This window comes from Lepidochelys kempii, chromosome 3 (genome assembly GCF_965140285.1).
Source record: "Lepidochelys kempii isolate rLepKem1 chromosome 3, rLepKem1.hap1, whole genome shotgun sequence".
Classification (NCBI taxonomy): domain Eukaryota; kingdom Metazoa; phylum Chordata; order Testudines; family Cheloniidae; genus Lepidochelys; species Lepidochelys kempii.
This window is the reverse complement of record NC_136382.1, coordinates 155,911,775-155,936,813: the sequence shown is the minus strand read 5'-3', so window position 1 is coordinate 155,936,813 and position 25,039 is coordinate 155,911,775. Positions and strand designations below refer to the sequence as shown.

At 43.8% G+C, this 25,039-nt stretch overlaps 1 protein-coding gene across 1 annotated transcript; it reads left to right on the top strand.

Moving 5' to 3' along the window:
• Positions 1-3,218: 3,218 nt before the first annotated feature.
• On the top strand, positions 3,219-12,539 carry PCARE (photoreceptor cilium actin regulator). Its single transcript, XM_073336695.1, has 2 exons — positions 3,219-7,018; positions 12,034-12,539. Exons 1-2 carry the CDS (start codon positions 3,219-3,221, stop codon positions 12,161-12,163), a joined length of 3,930 nt encoding a protein of 1,309 aa, XP_073192796.1. The 3' UTR covers positions 12,164-12,539.
• The last annotated feature ends 12,500 nt before the right edge of the window (positions 12,540-25,039 follow it).

The window sequence follows — 25,039 nt, the reverse complement described above, 5'->3', positions numbered from 1 at the left end:
TAGGGCATTTCCCATCTTGGGGTGGGTGTCATAGATTTGGCAGTGCAACGCAGCTTCCTCAGCATCTCTACTTTTGGCTGGAGACATTGTCCTCACCATGCTCTATACTGCCTTTAGTTCTCTGGGAAGGGTAGACACTGGCAGCAAACTTACACCCCTGGCCTGTGCTTCAGGATTCAAGAGAATTTCCCTTTAAGTCAGTAGCTCTTGGCACTTCCCAGGAGAAGGAGGCAGTCTCATCCCCTCTCTCCTCATGTATTTGTCTGCATACTCTTCCTTTTGGATACTGGCAGGGGAATCTACCCCAGCCTCCCACCCCCTCCTCCCTGTCAGCTACTCCATCTGCATTTTGGCTGACACAGTCCCTTGCCGGTCTGGAGCGAAGGGGTATTGATTCACCCATTCTGCTTTTAAAGCCATAATAGCAAATAATATGGAAATCTGACAATACACCTACAGCCAGCACCTCTGACCCTTCCTGTGTCTGTATAGAAAGTGCTGCTGTAGGTAAAGTGAAGGCTTTTACACAAGGAACTATAACCCAGATTTCACATACAGAGCATTTGATGGGTATTACAACATGGGGCTTGGCTTAACCATAGTCTTAGCAGTGCCAGTATCCCTCCATCCAATAAACATTTCCCCACTGACCACCACCTTCCACTCTCATTGGCCATCTGAGGGATCAGTACCCAGGAGGGTGCAGCATGGCATGTGGGCAGTGGTTTGGGGTGTGAATGTGTCAGCAGGAACATTATATGCCCTGGGTGCACTGGGCAGGTGCACTGGGCGGGTGGCTCCCTCCCTCCAGAGGTTTAATCACACAGGTAACTCTTTGAGGTCGGGAGAAGCTGACCTTTCCAGCACTGCATTGGGCCTCAAGGCCTGGACAGGGCAATCCCGAGCAAAGTAACCCCACCGGCCACATACGGAACACCGCTTTCTCCTCCCCATCAAAAAATGCTTCTTAGAGGTGTTTTCCCTCCCTCTAGTCATGGGTTTCTGCATGGGCCTGATCCCTGTCCTCGGATTCCATTTCATCCCTATTTAGTTTTCTATCAAACCCTGGCTGACTATGCACATATCAGTCTGCCAATTACCCTGTTATCGTTAAATGCCTAGGATCTTTGTCTGCTCACCCTGATTTTAGGTAAGGGTGGCAGTTTATAAAATTGTTCTAAATTCATTAATTTATAGGCCTCATCAACCATGGTAACCCCCAACCAGTTTCCAGTTTTCTTACATAACCCCTAATTTGAAGTGAAACCTTAGCATAAGTCATGCCCTCATTTTTCCGAACTCCCTGAACCTTTCTCCTATGCCCTTTAGGGGTCAGCTTAGACTTTTGCAACAAAGCTTGTTTACACAGCTCATGCTCTTTAAAGTCTTCTCTGTCCATAAGGATACAAACGTTGAAAGCATTTGTCCCTAACAGTAGTGAATCCTATACAACTCATTCATTAAAGTCTGAGAGCATTACATGCACCTGGCAACTTGAAGAGTTTTATTAGAAATCAGATAGATTAGATAGCTGCATCCAGACGGTTAGCGATCACACTGCTAGAGGGAGATGATTGGCTCTGTCAGCATAAAGCAGCCTAATGCTACACAGTAATTAGAGTGGGTGGCAAGTGCCTTTTCCATTCCTTATTACACTGGGAGATGGCTGCCTTCTCTAGGAAAGCTGTGTTTGGAAGGTAAAAACAAAAAAATAATCTTAATCCATTTAGCCTTAGTCTTAACATAAGGTTGGGGAGAATTTTCTTTCTAAATTATGCTTTACAGAGCACCCTTGAGAAACCATCTTTAAAAAATTAAACAATCTGCTGTTTTATGATGGAGTTTTAATTCCTTCTTTCTTGGTTTGATTTCTCTTTAAGAAATGGATTGTTGGTGTTCGTCTGATGGTGGTGGCGGTGGTGGTTGGCTGTTAGTTTGAGGAGTTTTTTATATTTTATTTTATTTTATTTGTAATTGTATCAACAAATGAAAAGGGAACAGTCCGGGGAGATGGTTTGATCAATAGTTCTCAAATGGGTTGCAGAATTGGGCCTCATGTTTCTAGACCAGTATTGAAATTTGGTTTTGCTTGTTTGTTTTCCTTAAATCCTTGTCTCCTGAAGTAATGTGATTATGAGAATCTCAGGCTTCACTTAAAAAAAAAAAAAAAAGTAAGTTTCTAGCCATCATGATTGCAAAGAAAAGTTTGAAAATTTGATCCCTAAACACTCAGACACTGGAAGGTAAATTAAAAGGTCCCCACATTTCTTAATTTTTCAAGATCTCATAATTTTTAAGCCAACCTCCTGATTGTTTGGGCCTGACTCATAATTTTTGAATGCTTGAAGTTAGCCATGCTGCTAGCTTGTGGGGTCATCACTGTGAATACTGAGTATTGTGGCATGTACAATTCTGTAAGAACATACAAATTATACTTCTGAACATATGTCTTGCGGCTTGCAGGTAGAAGAATGTTGAGAATTTCTGGATGAGATAACCTAATAGGCATCTCAACTCTAACCTTTTTGATTCTATGTCTTGTGCCTCCCAGCTCTTCTGTATTCTGTCAAAGTCACCCTTCCTCCTGGCAAAGGTCTGTGCATTGGCATTTTCCCCCGTTAAAGTGTGTTTCTTCTAGAAATTATCTGAAACAGTCTCTTCCTTTGGATTTCAAAGTTCCAGTTGTAGAGGGTTTGGGGGGTGGGGGGAGAACATTTGAGAGGGGAGAAAGCTTCTTTCCCTCCACTCTATCTATTGCAGTACGTCAATACAAATTTGCCTACCAATACAGTATTTTTAAAAAGTCTTCCGTTACACATGCAGCATGTGTGCTGATGCCGGATTAACCTAATGAGCTTAAAATCTTATTTATACATGACATCTGTCAAGACAGAAACAAGGTACGCACATCCCCTTAATCCACTAGCACTAACCCAACACAGCTTTCACATGGTTTGTTTCCAATAGAAGAACGCTTTAAAGGAAACAAAATACACCGGGACAGTGTGTAGCTCTTTTAAGACAGGATCCTGGGAAGTAGGAAAAGTTCATTGTAATTAACCAGGCTATCTACAAAACTGGGAGAATTCTTGATGAAACCTTGGGAGAAAAATTACATGTTCCAGTACAGGATGAAACAGTAAGTTTTATTGTCTTCTATTCTTTACCTGATCATCTGGATATCTTTAACAGAAAATAAATCCAGACAGAGACACAGGATGGGCTGTACACCTTCCCACAGTGAGATTGCTAACCATGTTGCAAAAACCGGAACTAATCCTTTGAATAAACCCAAAGGTATCCTGCCTGTTGATCCTGGAGACCAAGCATTCTCAATTCCATTGCTGGTCAAAGGCTCCACTTGTTATGATATTGACAAGTTCCCTCAGAGAGGGTCTCCGGGGAAAGATCACCAGCTGGAAAAGGAGGAGAAAACATCAGAGCTGATCAAAAATGTTAACTTCCATTTATCATCTGAGGATCTCTCTCTTTGCAAGATTTATGAGGAAGAGAAGAAAATTGAGAGGACAGCCACAGAGGCTGAAATAGCCATGTCTGAACTGATTGAGTCTCAAAAACATATAGCAGAAGACATACAGATCAAAAAGCAAAGCTCCTGCAAATCAGAGGCAACAGCTTTCACTTGGGATGACAAGAATGAAAGCAATGCAAAGCAAACCCCAAAGAAAAGGAGGAAGCAAAAAAGCCATAAACCAGTGAAACAGGGTCATCTTTGCAAACCCAAAGAAAAATCCACTCTACCTATGTGCAAGCCTGAGAAAAAGGTAGATTTCCCAGATCAGCTTGTTAAGGCTCATCAAAATGCTTATGCCTACCTAAATCCCAACCTCTCCAAATATGAAGCTATCCTATGTATGGCCAATCAGGCTACCGAAACTCAGCTGCTTTTACAGCAGCTGGTGAGCTTTCTAGTGTTCCACTTTGATAAAATCAACCAGCTCTTGGAAGAAATTGCCAATGATGGGGAAGAGCTCCTCAAAGAGGTGGGAGGAAACCTGGCCTGGCCAGCTGGAAAAGGGGATCCAAAAGAGCAGCCAGACCTGTTGCAGCAGTTACTGCAGTATACAGTCAACAAAATGCAGCTGCTAAATGGAACAGTGGCTTCCCTTACCTCCAGTGCCCTGCAGGAGACATGGAGCTACTTACAGTCTGCGGCCAGCAACTTGGAAGAAAAACTGAAAGCAAAACAAGGCTTTGATGAACGCCTGCTAAAGGCAATAAAATTGCTTGAAGCCTCTGCAGTGGTCTCCTCTCAGGCCCATGATGATGATAGGACTCTGTATTCAGAAGACAGTGGCATTGGTGCAGACAATGAATCTATCAAAGAGTTCAATTCCCTTGATAAACTTGGAAGGCAAACAAGCTGCGATTCTTGTGCACATGATCATCCATCTCAGAAACACACTAGAATACCAGGAGAACATCTGTGTAATGGCACACTGTTGTCTGTTACAACTAGATCCCATGACTGTGCACTTGAAAGGCATTTTAAGGATATATTTTACCCATCTGTACACAGCAAAGAAGCAACTTCTTCCCTGGGGGCAACACCAGAAAGTGTTTCTACCAGGCTCCAATGTTCAAATGTGACCAAAAGTCCTCCTTTTAATTCCCTCCAGTCTGATGCTACCCAGGAAGGTGAAAATTTCAAAGACTGTGAATCAATAGATTCTCCTTCTGCAAATGAACAGGAAGAGAGTACACCAGAGGAGGATGACAGTGATAATATAAGTCTATCAGAAATGGGGAAGGATACCCTGCCTAGAAGGCCAATGTCTTCACCTGCAGTAACAGATAAAACCAGGAGGCCATCCATCAAAAGGATAGAAAATCCAGAGACTGAAGAGATGATACTTAAGATGAAAGATGCAATCAGTGAAAAAATCAAGTTTGTCCCAGCTAAATGTGGACGAAAGGAGTGGACAGAAGATGAAGGTGGAAAAGCAGCCCTAACAGCAAGACCCAGTACAGCAAGTGGTAGCCGGAAAACCTCAGTTAAACAAAGAAGGTCCAGGTCAGAGGAATCCCTCAGGAGCCGTGCAGAAGACCCAACCCTTTTAGAACTTCAAAGGACCCAAAAAGATCTCAACAAAAGATTAGAAACATTTTATAAGCTTAATGGGAACAAAGAAACAGATGGCAAGCAGGAGATCCTGAAGCCAAGAGCAGCAGCTTACTTGCAGGGCACTGAACATGCTACACCCAGATTGTCTACCAACAAACTGAAGGCATCCCTCTCTAAAAACTTCAGCATATTGCCTAATCAGGATAAGGTCCCTTTACGTAAGTCCGAGCAAAACACTGTCAGTCATCCAGATGAGAGAAGGGGACGGAAGCCTATAAAAGCCTCTGTATCCACACAGGATTTATCGTACAGGAAAGAAAATGAGCCACCTGGGATAGAGAAATTGAATAGTGGTGGCTGTGCCCCTCGGAAATCTGTCAAGACACTTATTGAAACTTTTAGTCCTTCCGAAGGCCTTGTGAAACCTACACATTTAAGAACTTTAGGACCAATAAAATGCATCAGAAAGTTTGGACTTCCAGTGATTCCTCCCACCATTCCCCTTCAGAGAGTACTGGCACCTTTAATTCACAAGCCTCGTGTTTCACCAGTAGGAGACATGACCCTTCCAAACACAAGTGCATCCCACTGTAACTTTCCAACTGTCTTTCCACCTGTTGCAGAATTAAGCAGAACTGACACAAATGAAGAAACGGATGAAGACTTGGAGAACCTACCACCACCACCTCCTGAAATGTTAATGGACAGTTCTTTTGACTTCTCTGAGTCTGAAGAAAGTACAATAATGGAAGGGAACTCTTCAGAGGTTGCCAAAAAGCCTGCTAAAACAGAGCTTCATGCTACAAAGAGAATGCACATTTCTCCAAAGATAAAAGCCTCTCTACATTCCATTGACTTATTACCAAGTAAAAATATCAACAGCCCCAACATGACTGCCAGTAAAGTACTAAGAAACACTGGGGTGGACTCCCCCAAATTTAGAAAATATTCATTGGAGCTAAATCCTACTAACATGTTCATCCACAGCCAAGAGGGTAAATTAGCATCCCAAAGGGACCATGAAATGAAAGAGGCTGCAGATCTGTATAAGCAATCGCATAAAATAATACCTCTTCAAAATCCCAGTGGAGTTTCAACACAGAACAGAAACTGCTCAGAAAGTAAAGAGCCTGGCACAAATTTAGCATCAGTGCAAAACCAAAATCAAATTTATCCTGATTCACTCGGGAGAAATGAGAAAAGTCTAGCTTTTGTCAGAAGAATCTCCCCAACAAGAACACCCCCTTCTTCTCCACCCACCGAGAAACGACTCTCAAGTCCACCTGCATATCCCAGACACATCGTGCAGACTTTTAACCACGTAAAACCAAGCTTTCCTCCTTCTCACAGGCAACCTAGTCCCACAGCTAACCCCAGAGTATCAAGCCCTCCAATGCAAAAGAAGCTGCCTTCTTCACCAAACCAACGAAAACTGCCTAGCCCTCCAGTGGGGCGCAAACAAAGCCCACCAGCTCAGCGAAAGTTGTCAAGCCCACCTGCTCAGCGCAGAGAGGCAAGTCCACCTCCATTCTGCACTACCCCTTCTCCACCAGCCTCTCCATTGCGGTCCCACAAAGGACGACAAAACAGTTTGGATTCTGGTGATGAGCAACAGCTTCCTCCATCAAAGATTGCTAGTAATGCACGTTCAATATTTTGCCCAGCAACTCCTTCTTTATTTGAAGCCAAGCCTCCATCACCACCTAGCAACTGCACTACAGAGGTCGCAGGCCAGCCTGAAGTTTCAGCTTTTGTCCAGAAAAGCAGTGTGCTGCTCAGGCAGTGTGGGGATCAGCAGAGGAGGATGGCTATGAGTGCTGCCAACCCTCAGCCTTTCATAAAGAGAAGTTTCTCTGACCGCAGACCAGGAGTTTACCTTCGACTTCCAGCTCCTGTCTCAGCTGGCAGTGAACCTCTACTTAACCAAGCAAGGTGAGAAACATTCTACTTTAAGTCAAGCACTTTGGGTTGTATTTTATGCTTTGGTTTTTTCAGTTTTTGATGAGCGCTCAATACAGTCAAAACTGTCCTATTTATGTGCAGAATAGCAATGCATCCACCATCCCCACCAATATTGCTTTAACCAAGACCTAAATAGACCATCTGTCAGGGTGGAGAAGATAGGTCACTCTCCACAGCTCATTCAAGCCTGTTTGTCCTGCCTGCTGAGACTGGCAAGCAGGGTAATAATGAATGCCATTTGGAAGGGTACTGCAGATCACCATATTCAATTCACAAAAGATATGAAATAACCCTCAAAGGGTACCAGCTTTAGATTACTAAGGATTTAGGTTGGATTTGAATTGGCAACCTATTATCAATCCCTGAACTAGCCAGTTCCGCAGTTGAATTCTATGTTTAAATATTTCAAAGCAGTAAGCACAGGTGATTTGCAGGCGGGGACCTCTTAAATTGTAAAGATCTATTTATAAAATTGTTACTTGAAGCCTTGCGCTAGTTATGTACATCTAATTTTTCAAAACTGGTCACGGATTGTGGGTGACTCAGTTGATGGATGCACCATTTGAGCTTGGTTTTCAAAGGCACAAGGCACCTGTGGCTACCAAGGACTTGGAGCTCTGATTGCTGAGCTGTTCTGAAAAACATCAGGCCCTAAAGGTCACATGATGGACACGCAACAATTGAGTCACCCATAATCAGTGGCAACTTTTGAAAAATTTGGCCTTTAACCTCCCTACTCTTTAATTTACTCAACCACAAAGTGGGTAAACCTCTATCTGAAATCACAAGAGGGCCTATGACACTAAATATACTCTTGGCAAAATATTTTGCAATCATTAAATGGCATGTAAGTGCAAAATGTTGTTCTAATTTTCCCCATCTTAGTACCTTTAAGCTAATTAAGCTTTAAGATACACAAAAGAATTGAGCCTCTCATGCAAGTAGTTTTTACTCATGCAAGCAGTCCTCCTGAAGTCAGTTGGACTACTCATTTGAATAAATATTTGCAAGACCAGCTCTGCATTTTGTGTGTGTGTACGCAACTGTGTCATCAGCACAGGAATGAGCTTGGCAACTGAATCCAGATAGATCCCAGAAAAACAGAGTCAGCTCCCAACTTCTCTCCTGTACTGTGAATGATATCACAGGTTATCATTACCAAAATAAAACAATGACGAAGTCTTCCACAAATGCTAATAGTTTTGCATCCTACACTCTGTTTTATTATACATTCTACGCTGACATTCTAAGCAAATTTCATCTCCTAAAGGACACCTTTTTTTTTTATGTACAGTTTGAAATCAGCATGGTCTATTCCAATGTCTGTTAGCTGGAATGAATGTTTTCAAAAAGGCTTTATGTCAAACCTCATGAGAAGAAAGTGCTGGCAGTTTTATAGATGAATTTTAAAAACAGCCTATTATAAATTGTTAGTTAATTTCTGCTTCAGCACTGCATATTATCTATGTGTTCCAGTTTGCCACAGCACAAATGATAATATAAAAAGACACTGCAATAAACCATTAAAAGAATCATCCTTTTCATGAAATATTTTATATTTTGTGACTCTGAACTATCTATCAATTTCTTTAGTCATTTTGGGAGAATGAAATATTTATTGAGCCCAGTTCAGCTCTCCGTTTACATCAATGTATATCCAGAGTAATTCCACTGAGTTACTACAGATATATACCAGGGTGAGGTAGCCCATTATTTACAGCTTGGACTGATTTAAGATGCAATGTTTTTTCTAGGTTTAAAATAAATACAATAAATTGCCCAGCCCCAGCTTTATAGACACTGCTTTGAATTTCATAATATACATATCAGAGCCATAATAGCATGCATGGTGACACAGACAGATGCCAGATGTTTTAGGAATCTGCCCACTGAATATTACCCACCGCTGAAGTACCCAGTATCACTGCCCACCACTTCATGCTCTAGGATACTGAAATATAATGGGTTCCACTGATCAGAGCCTCGGCATGCTGAGGCACAGGTACTGACTCATAGCCCTCACATTTTCATCAACAGTACAGTATGCTCTGATTCATCACTCTCCTCAGAGCTCATTAGCCATACAAGGCTGCCTCAGCTTCTCATTTCATTCCCCAAACAGAAGAAAAAATTCAAAAAACTTCACCCTTCAAATGTCAGTACTAGGCATCTGCCTGCACCATACCCTGGATCCCAACACCCTCAAATTCTGGGGAAGTTCATTTTGCAGGCCCAGCTGCGGGTAAATTTCTTTTAAACCTCTCCTTTCCATTCCCTCCACCTTCCATTTCCTCTCCTCACCAAGCCTAACAAGGGCCCTTCCACACCCCTGGCCACCCTCTCCCTGATGAGAACCAGCAGTGGCCTTCTCCCAGCAGGCTGACTTGTTTTCGCTGCCAGCCTCCTTCTCTGCATGGACTTATTCTGGGATCTGCCAGCTCCTCTCCACACCTGGATGGCCTCCTGATGTGCACAGCTACCTCCTGTGATGGCTGCCAGCCTCTGAGAAGGGACAGGAAGTGGCAGCAGAGGGAGGCAGGGCACATTGGGAGTGCAGACCAGAACAGGGGTTACTTTCCAGGAGGAAATGGAGCCACCAAGGGCTCACTGTAGGCAAGAGTCCTGACCCAGCCTGCCTCTCAGCAAGTAGAAACTCTGTCTTCTTCAGTACAGCACCCCCTACCAGCTTGTTATTAACCAAAAAAAACTGACTGCACTGAATTTAGGAAACTGATCAAACCTCAGGTATTTTACAAGGGCCTAAGGGTTAATCATTCAACCATTAGACATTTCAGTGGATATATAATACTGTATTCTCACATTCCAAAGCCTTAAGGCAGCTACATATTGCCAGGTTCTATAGTGAAACATGCCACAAAAATGTTCCTCCTTTCCCTCCTCCAGAGCAATGTGTTTTTTTTTTCCTCCCCAGAATTACATTGTCCTGATTCCCAGACAGACAGTAAAGTGCTGGACCAGCAACAGGCTTAACATGTGAAATCTTGAGATCGTAGAGAGACAGAAATGGGGGAACTTTTACTGTCGAAAGGAGAGAGCCTCAGTTTTCTAATAAGAGCATGCCTCTTGTCCTGGAGAGCCCATAGGATATTAAAATCACAATGTTATTATGTTGGGAAGAGATATTTTACATTATTAGAGGTTGCTATCACTAATTAGTTGGTGAACTAGGTAGGAGAGGGGGAGATGGATCCACAAGATTTCTCTCTTATTAAGTAGTCCACACAAAAGCGTTGGAAAATCAATGATTTACCCCATTTCTGAGACCTCTATGCATTTTTGGGGATTTTTCCTTCCATTTCTCCGCACTTTGGTAATTTTCCTTTTGCTGTAGTTAGGCTGCCAGGCTTGGCCCTAGGCAGAAGCAAATACAAACAACCACATGGGATCCTGTGGTGACCCAGCAATTCATCTCGACAGCCCAGTTTCCCTGTTCAGCAGCAGGACCAGAGGGAGAGGTAACTTTCATCACATTCTGCCAGTCATATAGATGAGGATGAGGGTTAATACACGTAAATGGAGTGTACTCACTTTTCATTTAGGGAATGGGGAGTTTAGCTTCGATTAGTTTACTCACTTCTTTTTTTTACCTCTACACCATTGCATTCTGAGCATCAATAGCTTTGGGCCCTGTAAATTGTAGGCCACTCTTATATGAAACTCTGCTAGTCTTCCTGCATTCCCAGTGTTGCATTAGAAAACCATGAATGCCTTCCCTCCAAGTGTATAAACCTCCCATTTAAAGCTCTGCAGGGTATCAAGATAAAATCTTAAACATGTCACTAGCCCCAGTTACAGCTGCAGCTAGAGCTCTGCACAGCTACTGTTACTTTATAAGTACCAAGAGTCGTGGGTTTAGGTTTCAGTATCCAAGCCACGACAACTCAATGTGATTTGGACAGGTAGATGTACAGAGCTACTTTGGTCTTTTCTAAGCCTGACCTTTGGGTAACAATCAACCCTGGTGGGCATGTTTTCAAGGCATACCTTGCATGACACTTTGCTCGGGCAAATCCTGTTAATCCTTAGCAGGATTTGTCTGCATGTGTGTATAGTAAAAAATAGTATTTCGGTTGTACTGTTGCTCTCAGATTAAAACCCTCCCCCATGGGAACAGCTGAGATGGAAGGAAGCTTAAAATAAAAGCTATTTGGATTTCATTCAATTCAGAGAAAAGAAGAGGAACTGATTCAGTGACACAGGACCAAAAGCAAAACTTTGGATATGAATCCTCCCAGACTTTGGGGAAGTTTGGATCTGGATAAGAACTTCATGCGTAATCCTCTATTTATACACTTGGCTAAATCTATTCATCCAGTACCAATCTAGCACTAGTTCCACCACAACAGAGAGGCAGGACAATCCAGTGGTTAGAGCATTAGCCTAGGACACAGGAGTCCTGGGTCTAAGTCCCTGCTTCACCACAGACTTCCTATGTGACCTTGGACAAATCACTTAGCCTCCCTGTGCCTCAGTTCCCCCTATGTAAATCAGGATAGTAATTCCAGCTGCATAGAGGTTAAACACCATTAAAGATCATGAGGCAATCAGTTACTACAATAATGGTGGGGGGGAGGTCTAATAAGTATCTATGATAAGATATCTATAGAAACTTCCCTTTTGGGGATCTGGATCCCAGCTTTGTAGCTCAGACCCTTCTCTCATTGTAAGTGACTCTGTTTGTCCATCTGTACATTCAAACACATCACAGTAGCTTTCATGCGGTCACATATTACAATGTTTGGCTCTCAACAGATTTTCAGTGGGAGGAGATTACAATGTACTTGGCATCAGGAAACAGGGACCAGAAAGAAAACCTGTACTGTACTAAACAGCTGAATTGGAGGAAGGTCTTTGCAGAATGCCTTGCTGCATTTCGTTTTAATGGGTTAACATGCTCTCCTTAGCGTTTTAAAAAAGGACATGGTTCATTAGCCTCTTTTCTTAATCCTCTTTTCTATCTGCAGCATGGAGGAGAGTCCTAGAAAGGAGAGTGATTCCTGGAACAGTACATGCTTCTCTGAATTCAAGGGATCCAGCAGGTCTGCTTCTCATCCTGAACTCTACATTGTGGGCCAGGGGCTCCACAGCGAGTGACAATACAATCTGCTTGGAAGATGGACGGTATGGCTCAAGGCAGAGGATCCTCGTGTGATTAAATATCTTAGTCCCAGGCTCCAAAGTATGGCTTCAGACCATATCAAAGAGAAATAAGTACAATATAATTGCACCTGCAAACCCAAACTGGCCATGACTTCCTAATTAAATAACAGCAGGGTGCTTGGCAGCTACTTCTCTCTTTCATGGTGTTTTACAATTTTACTAAAAGACTTAAATTTAGTACCAGAAACAATAAAATATTGGAAAGACACAGGTCAGATTAGTACTATTTTATAAAGACAGGGTCCTGCTGCCAAATCTTTTGTTGCACTATTTAACTAAAATGGTCCCAGAGGTGCAGAAATTAACATTAGGTGACATGACATTTATTCAAAGCTTCTGTTTTAAATCAAACCTGACGCCATTGGAATCAAAACTCCCGCTGACTAAGTGTAGCCAGGACTTTACCCTCTGTGTTCCATGGGCATGCAGGGAATAAAATCAAGTCCAGTTAATAAAAAAATAAAGTTGTTGTTTTTTTAAAATAGAAGAAGATACATTCCTCCTGCAGAGAGGTTTTGATCTTATTACATACGTTTAACCATTGTGTAATCTCATCACTTCTAGTTCCCAGAACAAGAACCTTAATCCTTCTTAGAGAAACATTGTAATACCTAATCAGCCAAGAGCACCTACATGACTGCACATTTTACATATCCTATTCTCCCACAGGAAGGTCTGTTCTCCTTTTGATCCATGAATTAAGATGGAATTTATCCCACTTCCACTGAAGATTCTGGAAGGACCCCTGTTGACTTAAATGGCAGCTGGATTGGGCACTGTCAAGCAGCTAGAGGATATTGGTAGGCAGCGCCAACATCTAAGTATGAGAATTCCCTTTCTTAGATCAAGTGAAATAGCAACTCTTTTTGGATCCAAGACTCCACAGCTTTCGTCCAAAATCCTTCACAATATGTATATTTTTTAAAACAATTGGGTATTTTCAGACTATTGGACCTCTAGGTTTTGACACAAAAGCTCGTTCATGTTTTGTAACACATTCTGTATTTACTCATCTTTGATCAAAGGATTAGGGTCCCCTTTATAACTAGTATGCAGCTTTTTAACTAATACTGGACCTCTTTCCAACTGTGATTTGGACAATGTAATATCTGGGGTGGGAGGAGGGGGAGAGAACCCTGTAAAATTCTACCCCTTATTTATAGATTTTTCTCTGGCTCTCAACACTATGGTATCTGAGCATTTCACATACACAAATGATTTTTATCCTCACCCACCAGTTTTACAGAGGAGGAACTGAGGCACAGAGAAATTAGATGACTTGTAGAAGATCACATAGGAAGTCGGTGGCAAAGCTGAGAATGGGACCTTGACCTATTGAGTCCTAATCAAGTGCCTTAACCACAAGACATCCTTCCTCTGTCTTCTTTTTAATACACTGAAACCGTGCCATTCTCCACCAATGACAAGGCAAAAGACCTCAATAATAGCATTTATTCCATTCAGTTATTACTAAGTAATTTCATTTCCTCTCTCACTTAAGGCCTTATGTTAAAATTTCCTGTCATCGATATTCTACAAATGGCAGGTTTATCAAAAAGCGTTTACTTATGTTTTCCAAGGACCATGTCCTGGCCTGGCCCAAGATTAATAGCACAACAAGGAGGAGAAAAGTTGCTGGTAGATATATCCTCTGCAAAAAGATTTCTGCTGGCAGAGAATGTCCAGGAATCCAATGATCTGGAAGAGCACTTTGCTAGTCCACTCACCAGGAGCAATGCATGTCCTGCTAGAGGCAGTATAGTGTATGTGCTAACTGGCTAGGAAGACCAATAAGGCCTTTTGTCTTGAAAACCACTTACCCTTGAGAATGTGATGCATGTGCTGACATGTTAACTCAGGGGCTTTCCTAGCACTGTCTTGGACATTAGGGAGGAAACTCCCTGGCAAATGAAAACACACACAACTTATGCAGAATTTTGGAGCTGGCCTGAATGCGTTGTCATGAACTGACTAGTGTGTATTTATACTACTGCCCTCTATTGGATAGAATCTGATGGCTCAAGTGTGTGTCATAGAACCTATACTACTTATAGCTAAGAGATTATCTTTTAGCTTACGTAGTGGGGTAATGAGCATTTGGAGAAGAAGAGTCTATGTTCTCATCAAGGGGTAAGAGGGAAGGTCCTCTCATGGATCAGTAACTAATTAAAAGACCGGAAACAAAGGGTAGGAATAAACAGTCAGTTTTCACAATAGAGAGAGGTAAATAGCGGAGTCCCCAAGGATCTGTATTGGGGCCACTGCTGTTCAACATATTCATAAATGATCTCGAAAAAAGGGTGAACAATGAGGTGATAAAGTTGCAGATGATACAAAATTACTCAAGATAGTTAAGTCCAAAGCAAAGAATCACAAAAGGATCTCACTAAACTGGGTGACTGGACAAAATGGCAGATAAAATTCAGTGTTGATAAATGCAAAATAATGCACATTGGAAAACATAATCCCAACTATACATATAAAATGAAGGGGTCAAAATTAGCTCAAGATGATGTTGGAGTCATTGTGGCTAGTTCTCTGAAAACATCTGCAGCTGTAGTCAAAAAAGCTAACAATGTTAGGAACCATTTGGAAAGGGATAGGTAATATGACATAAAATATGTAATGCCAATATATAAATCCATGGTACGCCCACATCTTGAATATTGCATGCAGTTCTGGTCACCTCATCTCAAATAAAGATGAATTAGAATTGGAAAAAGTACAAAGAAGGGCAAACATGATTAGGAGTATGGAACAGCTTCCATATGAGGAGAGATTAAAAAGAATGGGACTGTTCTTCTAAGAAAAGACATGATGAATGGGGATATGATAGAGGTCTATAAAATCATGAATGATATGGAGAAAGTGATAAGGAAATGTTATTTATCTCTTCACATAAGATGAGAACCAGGGGTCACCCAATGAAATTAATAGGCAGAAGGTTTTAAACAAACATAAGGAAGTACTCCTTCACACAACACAGTCAACCTGTGGAACTCACTGGCAGGGGATGTTGTGAAGGCCAAAATATAACTGGGTTAAAAAAATTAGATAAGGTCATGGAAGATAGGTCCATCAATGGCTCTTCAGCCAAGATGGTCAGGGAAGCAATCCTATGCTCTGGGTGTCCCTAAGCCACTGACTGCCAGAAGTTGGGACTGGACAATTCGATAATTGCCCTGTCTGTTCACTCCAGCTGAAGCATCACTCCCTGTGGCACCATCCACAGTTGGAAGACAGGATACTGGGCTACACGGACCATTAATCTGACCCAGTATGGCCATTCTAATGTTCTTAGTCTTGTTGCTGCATGAGGTTCTGAGTGGCCATGATGTGCAGTATAGTAACAGTGTTGACAGCCTACCTGGCTATTGTTTTGCACATAAATCCAACATTCCTGGCACCAAAGAGTTTTATAACATTGTATTAGCTTTTGTAAGATTTTTTACTGCTGTAAAGTAACCCAGAGTTTATATGTATATAGGTGTGAATATACGCTCTCTCTCTGTATATATGTGTATACTAAGAGTGTAAATACTTATTCAAAATGGTTTTTGCTGATTTCTTACCCAGAGTGTTAAACATGTACTCTGTGCTATAAAAATAAAGGAAATGTTTTGAAGTGCAGTGAGTTAATATTGGTTTCTTTTTAAGTGGAAAAGGCCCTTATACCAATTATTTTACATTGAACCTTCATTAACAAAAAATATGTTCCCCTAGGTTAAAAGATCCCGAGTGGAGAGGATTGGCATAGCTAATAACTGTTCCGGCCTATTAGCCCCTTTGCTCTCTAATTTAAGCTTAGTTTGGCACCAGCTGACAACATTGTATTAATTTCAGTTGAGATTCTATGTAAAGTTACTGCAAACACAACCACCTTGTGGAGGCAGCAGCCAAAGCGTTAACACCGGAATGTGTTCAGTGAAGCGGCTCCTCATTGCAGAAGAAGCCATATTAACTCTAGACACACGCCATGCCCTCCTGTACACTCTGTGAAGCTAAATGCAAGGTAAAGTTGCACCTGTGCTTCTCATCATATTTCACTTGTCTTGCAAGAAGAGTCAAACAGTATCAGCTTTCCAGCTGGGAGCTGCTGTTTGCATAGCCATGAGGTAAGTGCTCTGTGCAGCATTTCATCTGCTGACCTTGAGCAGGCTGAGAGCTGGTCCAGCGCCAACAACCAGTGACACTGCTTAAATCTTAAAGTGTGAAATGACAAGGCCCTTGGCATCTACAGACAACAACCTGAAACCACCATAGACAAGGCTGATTGCTTCCTTTGGCTTCAAAAACTACCTCACCTCTTAGAAACAGACTTGTGAATACTGCTCAAGTTAGTGATACCCTATGAAATAAAATAGTAATAACAACAGTACTTGTACAGTATTTCTAGCGCTCCTTCCATCCGAGAGTCCAAAGAATTTCATAATCATTAAGTCATCCCTATGAGCCAGTTATTCTGAGACGCAGTTGTTATCCCCCATGTTATAGAGGGGAAGAAACTAAGGCACAGAGCAATTAAGCCGCAGATCCACAAAGGTACTTAGGTGCCTAAATCCCAGATTTAAGCGCCTAGATCAGAGCAGGGGGACTTGACCCAACATCTCCCACATGTGCATGGGGGGTGTGCCCTAACCAGTGGACTACAGACTGTCTCTTTCTCTCGCCCTCCTCCACTTCCCCAATGACTGTTCCAATGTCGATAAATACCTAAATAGTCATTAGGTAAGAAAGAGAGACTTACTCTGTAGCCCAGTGATTAGGGCATCCACTTGGGAGGTGGTGAGAGAACCAGGATCCAGCTCCCCTGCTCCAGTCACTGTCTCATTATTTGTCTATGGTGGATCAGCTTCAACAGGAGAGACTGAGGGAACCCCCCACCATCAGAATATCCCAAAGCTCAGTGGTTAGAGCACCTTCCTGAGCGGTGGGAGACGCCTGCTCAAATCCTTTTCTCCCCCCTGTGGCAGAGAGGAGGGAATTGAACTCTGGTTACCCACGTGCCAGGTGAGTGCCCTAACCACTGGACTAAAAATAAGGTGGACACCCAGCAGCTTTCTCCTCCTCTACTATTTTGTGTGGAGCGAGGCAGAAGTCTACCTAATTTCTGCAAAAAACACCTTAGGTACCTAAGCCACCTGACTCCAGGCAGCTGGTTCCCTTTCATGAACGGCCAAGCAGAGATAGGCACCTATCTTCAAGAGAGAGGCAGGACTTAGCCCACACTCCTCTCACCAGCACCTCCAATTGGCCAGTGTAGGCAGCTCCATGTCTAGCATTCTGGGTTTTGTGGGTCGCAGTCGATGGTGCCTGTCTCTCCCCATTCATTGTATGGGAGCCTAGGTGCCTAAATCGGCTTTGTGGATCGCAGTGTATTCTTGTGATTTTCTAGGTGCCTAAAAGCAAGGCGCTGTGCCGCTCAGGATTGCAATGCCTAAGTCCCCTCTGGATGCCACCCCAAGTGACTTGCTCAAACCATCCTGTGTCATCAGTTAGGGAATCGCCAGTACTTCCTGAAAAACAATCCGTTTAGAGATGATTCAACCATTTTTCTTTCCACATCAGATAAACTTAATTCCATCCAGCGTTACCATGTCTGTGTGTGCCCCCCTTCCAGACAAGCCCTTAAAAACGAAGCGCTAAATCCAACATTCTACTTCGACATTGCAATACTGAGTGTTGCAACAGCTAACCCCTAGGCATTCTGCTACCTAGTGGAATCTCAGCCCTGAATTAGGCATGGGGAGACTTAGGCATCTAAAAAAGGGATTTACAGAAGCCAGCATGCTGACCAGGGAGCTGTCTAAGCCAGACAGGAGAGAAATTCAGAGGAAAGGCCCCAGATTCATAAAGGTTCTTAGGCTCCTAACTCCCACTGATCTGAGCATCTGACTGATGGGCTAGAGGGAAGCACCTATCTCCGGTTGGGATTCTCAGCCATGAACCCTCTCCTGGAGTTAGGTTCCAAAGCCAGGTCAGCAGCACCGTCTCACAGAAAAATTCACCCCATTAGAGCACTCACCTAAATCTGGGCCTCCCATGTCTCAAGTAAGTGTCCTGACCACTGGATTATGGGTTATTCTGGGGTGGGTCTCAAGCGCTCCTGTTGGTATAAACAATTAAGCAGTCTTAGGGCAGAGACGTGAACTTGGGTCTCCCACAGCCCAGGTGAGTGTTCTAAGCTGGGACAGGGACTAGGACACACACACCTGAGCCTGAAAGCACCCAATTGACTCACTCTGGCCATCCATTGTTTGTGTACGGCCCGATCCTATAGGCATGTGCTGAAAATGCTGACCCCACAGGTAAGCTAGGTGGGGGAACACTGCCTTGAGAATCCTGTTTTGGGACTGCCAGTGCTTCGGCTTCAGTGAGGGCCCTGAGCAGCTTTTCAGCTGTGGGCGGCTTCTGTGCTTAGGCAACTTTGCGCACGCCAACTGGCGGACACTTAGTCACCTCTGGGGCTAGGCGGAAGCTGAGCAATGGTTTTGAGAACATCAGTGGTACCTAAATATTGGACTTGGGCACCTAATGACGCAGTTAAGTCCTTAAGTACCATTTTGTACCTAGCCAAAAGATCCTGTGTGTCCTCTCCATAGACATGGAAGTTGTCATAGCACTTTTAGTACAAGTAGGGTCTTGTCCCACTGTCCTCCTCAGCTACAGTATATAATCAGCCAAACCAAAACTCTGGATTGGAGCATCAAGCATTTTGGATCAGGATCCAAGCTACTCATCATAGGCCCACCACCATTTATGATGAATACTTATAAGAATAATGTCACAAACAGAAGTTGTGACTTCCGCTGGGGAATAGGTGGCAGGAGTAGGGGACGAAGACAAAGGACCTTGCAACTTTTCCATACTAGAATAAAACCAGTCTCCAGCACTCATCTCACACTTACCTACTCTCTGTCCCTCCATACAGTCTCACCACTGTTAGTGCAAGAGCTTTCTCTCAGCTTCTGCCCCCTGGAACAACCTTCTTGTCTCTCTCCACTGTATTGACACTCTTCATTTCAAAATCTCTTCTCCCACCTTTCAGCCTCTTAATTTTTCCTCTCCCTTTGCTAACATTTAATTCTGTGACCAAATTATTTAACACTGTCAAGGCTTTTGGGTGATAGTGGTATGAAAGATGCAATACAGAATATATACATATTTATTTTACCGCTTTGTCAATACGGGGCCTGTATGCTAAAATATAGGCAACACTGCCTGCAGACAAGGTGCTTTCTAAAAGTTTTCTATGAGGCCTGAGTTGCTCTTTAATCAATTGTATAAATAACGGCTTTGGACACTGTAGATGTCATCAGTTCTATCATTTTTTAATCTTAATTACTACTATTGGACCTGGAGCCCCAGTTGAAGCAAAGGGCAGCTAATAATGATCCTAGCCTTCCCCAAAGCAATCATTATGAAGCTATGAACCAAACTTTCCTGACTTTCCCCCAGCAACGCAAAAGATCCTACATACAACAGGGCTGAGATTTACTGTATAGCCTGCAACTAAAAAATGTTACCAGCTGCACAGCTTTTAAATCTGAGGCAAAGAAGTTAATCTAATTGGACCGTTTCCATCTTGCAGCCTCACTTCCTCCCAAGCATAATATCACTTTAATACCTGGTCTATCCTCTACTGGGAATTAAATCCTACAATGGCAGAGGGCTGGACACAATGATCAAATAGGTTTTCCGTCTCTACCCCCAAAGAGTCTGTTGAAAGTTTCTTTCTTTTGGTGTATGCCTGGAAATATAGTTAGTATAAGGATGGGGAATCCAGGCAAGAGGTGAATGCATCTCTCCTAACTATTTTGAATATAAAACTTTAATAATATTTTGGCTCTAACATAGCTCTAACATATACAAAAGGTCGGAGCTCTGTCACAGCGTATATACGCATGCACACAAACACACACTGTGGCAGAGCTCCGACCTTGTCCCTGTGGGTCCTGCACTTCCAGGCAGTTTATGCTAGCCTCGGAGGCTCACGGCAACCCTCCACATAGCCCTTCTTTCTCTAGGTCCAGGATACAGTCTACTGAGCCTTTTTCATCATAAGCCAGCAAGGAGTTGGTGAGAGAACTCCCACAGTCTCTGTTGTCCCTACAGTCTTATTCCAGAACAGTTCATAGAATCATAGAATATCAGGGTTGGAAGGGACCCCTGAAGGTCATCTAGTCCAACCCCCTGCTCGAAGCAGGACCAATTCCCAGTTAAATCATCCCAGCCAGGGCTTTGTCAAGCCTGACCTTAAAAACCTCTAAGGAAGGAGATTGTACCACCTCCCTAGGTAACGCATTCCAGTGTTTCACCACCCTCTTAGTGAAAAAGTTTTTCCTAATATCCAATCTAAACCTCCCCCACTGCAACTTGAGACCATTACTCCTCGTTCTGTCATCTGCTACCATTGAGAACAGTCTAGAGCCATCCTCTTTGGAATCCCCTTTCAGGTAGTTGAAAGCAACTATCAAATCCCCCCTCATTCTTCTCTTCTGCAGGCTAAACAATCCCAGCTCCCTCAGCCTCTCCTCATAACTCATGTGTTCCAGACCCCTAATCATTTTTGTTGCCCTTCGCTGGACTCTCTCCAATTTATCCACATCCTTCTTGAAGTGTGGGGCCCAAAACTGGACACAGTACTCCAGATGAGGCCTCACCAATGTCGAATAGAGGGGAACGATCACGTCCCTCGATCTGCTCGCTATGCCCCTACTTATACATCCCAAAATGCCATTGGCCTTCTTGGCAACAAGGGCACACTGCTGACTCATATCCAGCTTCTCGTCCACTGTCACCCCTAGGTCCTTTTCCACAGAACTGCTGCCTAGCCATTTGGTCCCTAGTCTGTAGCGGTGCATTGGATTCTTCCATCCTAAGTGCAGGACCCTGCACTTATCCTTATTGAACCTCATCAGATTTCTTTTGGCCCAATCCTCCAATTTGTCTAGGTCCTTCTGTATCCTATCCCTCCCCTCCAGCGTATCTACCACTCCTCCCAGTTTAGTATCATCCGCAAATTTGCTGAGAGTGCAATCCACACCATCCTCCAGATCATTTATGAAGATATTGAACAAAACCGGCCCCAGGACCGACCCTTGGGGCACTCCACTTGATACCGGCTGCCAACTAGACATGGAGCCATTGATCACTACCCGTTGAGCCCGACAATCTAGCCAGCTTTCTACCCACCCTATAGTGCATTCATCCAGCCCACACTTCCTTAACTTGCTGACAAGAATACGGTGGGAGACCGTGTCAAAAGCTTTGCTAAAGTCAAGAAACAATACATCCACTACTTTCCCTTCATCCACAGAACCAGTAATCTCATCATAAAAGGCAATTAGATTAGTCAGGCATGACCTTCCCTTGGTGAATCCATGCTGGCTGTACCTGATCACTTTCCTCTCATGCAAGTGCATCAGGATTGATTCTTTGAGGACCTGCTCCATGATTTTTCCAGGGACTGAGGTGAGGCTGAGTGGCCTGTAGTTCCCAGGATCCTCCTTCTTCCCTTTTTTAAAGATTGGCACTACATTAGCCTTTTTCCAGTTTAGCCTCCTGTCCTGACAGGGGCCTGTCGCCCCCTCCCAGGAGGTGTTTCTGTAGTGGCAGGTTGGGGGGAACCCAGGCCCACCCTCTACTCTGGGTTCCGGCTCAGAGACCCTAATGGCAGCAGCTGTTGGCAGCCGACCTTTTACTGCCAGAGTTGCTACATTTCCCTGGACCACTTCCCCACAGCTCTCCCGCTTCGCTCTCTTAATGCCTTCTTCACCCTTACCTTAGGGCTCCCTTTCCAGTGGCTTGAGGGTGTCTTCATTACTCAGCCCTTCAGCTGCACTGCCTCTCCTGTAGCTCTCCTCGGCCTGACTGGAGTGAGCCCTTTTATAGTATCAGAGGGGCCTTAATTAGAGTCAGGTGTTCACATTAGCTTAACAGCCTCACCTGACTCTTTGCAGGTTAATTGGAGTCAGGTGTTCTCATTAGCCTAATGGCTTCAACTAACTCCTTGCAGGCTATTTGGAGGCATGTGTCCACCCTAGCCTGGAGCAGCCCCTCTCTGGTCAGTCAGGGAACAGAAAACTGCTTATCCAGTGGCCAGCATATCTGCCTTCTACTACTCTGCTGTACCCAACTGGCCTGGGGTCTATCACAATACACACATACTAAACTTCACAAAAATGATGGGGTGCAAGTAAGCATTATCCCCAATTTAAAGAGGGGATACACAAAAGCACAGAAAAGTTCTCTACTCTGATCATTAAACCTTTCTGCTAGGACAACAATCCACATAGCAAATAAATTGCCACCTGTTACAGAGGATCTAGTAGAGGCAAACTAAAATAATCCAGAAAAGAATATGGCAAATAAAAAATTGGATAATACAGTCTTCTTATTGAAAAACTTCAGTATTTTTCCTGGAAATTGTCTTCTCTTATGAGATCTGGTAAGTGATCTGCTCCTGTAACAGTTTCCCCTACATTAGTGGAATCTCAGTTTTCACTGCAAGGATGTCTTCTGAAGTACAATGACTCATACAAACATTTTGTGTGCCACATATAAAAATACAAGATATTTTTGGCAGGTCTGAACAGCTGTGCTCCCATGTAAATACCAATTAAAAGCATGGGTTTGTGTCTCCAGGGAACAATGCAATGCACATGGTACTGAAATGGTCTCCCAGGATCACCTGATATTTTAAGTAAATTCCAGTATTAAGGATGGTGGTTATAATTTTAAAGACTTCTTGGTTTAGGTCCTAACCTAGAGTCCTACTCGAAATAGGTTTGCTGAACCCATCCTCATTGCTTTGTCTCCTACCCAGCAGCAGTCTCACTTCACAGAAACCATTCTGCAAAAGGGAGTAATCTGTAGGTTACCACCTCAGCAGAGGGTCTCTGAACAAGGAGGAAGGATGAAAAGTCTGTGCTGTCGACTATTGGCAAGAGAGAGTGGGAAAAGATCAGATTGCATCTGCCTGAACTGTACTGGCTCTGCTGAGAAATAGCGGATTTTCAGTTTCCAACCCTGCCACGTTGTCTCGACCTTCACAAGGTCAAAATAGTTGGACTGGGCTTTGACATACAAGAAGATTGGAAATCTCAGGCACCGTGGAAGCCAGGAAGCACATCTAGGCAGTTGCTGTAATTCCCAATCCCCTTGACTGAGTAGTTGTGCCCCGACACCCTGTGTCCCTCCAGTACACAGTAAAACCTGTTTTAAGGGACCTCTCCAAGGGGCCAGCAAAAATCAGCTCCCTGATCTTTAACTAAATGTTAGATAACAATATCCTGGAGACATTCAGGATCCCTTTGTGGTCTCCATTTAGATCCCTTTCTGCATAGGGATGCTGCTCCTAATGCAGGCTGCACTGTTCCTCGGCCTACCTGGGGTGATGGTGACATCCCTATAGCATGGGGCTACAGCTCTGTGGCTTACTATTTAAGAGGACTTAAAACAAGTGCTGCCAAGAGATAACAGTCCTGAAGACTAGAGACTGGCCACCGGAACCATTCCTCCCAAGCCCTCTTTTTCTCCCCATTCCTCATAAAATAGGACCCAGGTCCAAACCATCCCAGCTTTCAGTTTTGCATCTCTAAAGCCCAACCCATGTTGCTATTTCCACAAACACTACTCATGATGCTATCATCGATGGAGGGGGTCAATGCACCATGAATGCCTTTCACTTTCCCCTTTGAAAACTAAAAGCCATATCCCCAGCGAGAGGAAAAAAGCCTTGAAGTCAACGGACTTACGCTCATTTATACCAGTTGAGAATCTAGTCCTTAAATGTTCATTTTTGTTTTACTCTGATACATTAAATAAAGACCTGAAGGGGCTTTTTCCTGCTTAGTTTGTTTTTTTTTAAGGGCAGGTGTTGTCTACTCCCGTTTTTCCTGGAAGACTCGGAGGGCTGTTGTGAAGATAAATTCCCAGCTTGGTGATGTTGACCATGTCAGTACCGGTGTGGATTTGGGATGGGGGATTCCATTCTTCTCTGCCACCTATGAACGATCCCTGCTTGGGCTGTGTGCAGCTGTCAGGATAAGGCCATAACTGATGGGAGATACAACAGGTTTCAACAGAGCGATTCAAAAAACCTAATTTATAAATATCACAGGCACACTCCTGCCTGTAACATCAGAAACTGGCTGCCATGATTTTAGCATTAAGATGTTATTGTTCACACTGGGTTATGAACTGGTTTTTCCAAGGTATACGGATAACAATAGCTACCAATTAAACTAATATGAAACCAAATACAATTTTTTAAAAATAAGGAACTAGACCAGAGGTCCCCAAACTGTCAGGCGCACCCCCTGAGGGGAGCATGACGGGTCTGGGCCAGTCCCCATGGGGGAGCAAGGAGGGAGCACCACCCAGCTCTGCTCTGGCCCCACTCACAGCTGCAGCCCTGGCTCCTGGCCCCGTGCCTGGCCCCATCCCCCGCCTCGGTGCTGTTCTGCATCCGGCCATGCACCTGGCTGCTGGCCCCCACAGCAGTCCGGCTGTGGTTCCACTCCTGCCCCCATCCCCATTCTTGGCCCTGGGCCACGGCTCTGTCCCCAGCCCAGGGACGAGGCTGGGGATGGGAGCAGAGACACACCCAGCCACTGGCCCAGCTGCTTCCCTCCACTACGGCCCAGCTGACCTTGGCTTGGTAAAGGCTGCCACCACCCAAATGCAAAACCCCCTTGAAGCCCAGGAAGGCGCACTTGGGAATTCCTCCCTGTGGGGTACCCTCAAGCATTTTCACCCCCACCCCCACCACTCCGGGGAAGAGCTGAGAAAGAAAACAAAGGAAAT

What these genes read in the sequence shown, in the direction of transcription:
- PCARE (XM_073336695.1), top strand. Translation starts at nt 3,219, where the DNA reads ATGGGCTGTACACCTTCCCACAGTGAGATTGCTAACCATGTTGCAAAA. An exon ending in CCTCTACTTAACCAAGCAAG is followed by an intron (nt 7,019 to 12,033) that starts GTGAGAAACATT and finishes TTCTATCTGCAG; the next exon opens with CATGGAGGAGAGTCCTAGAA.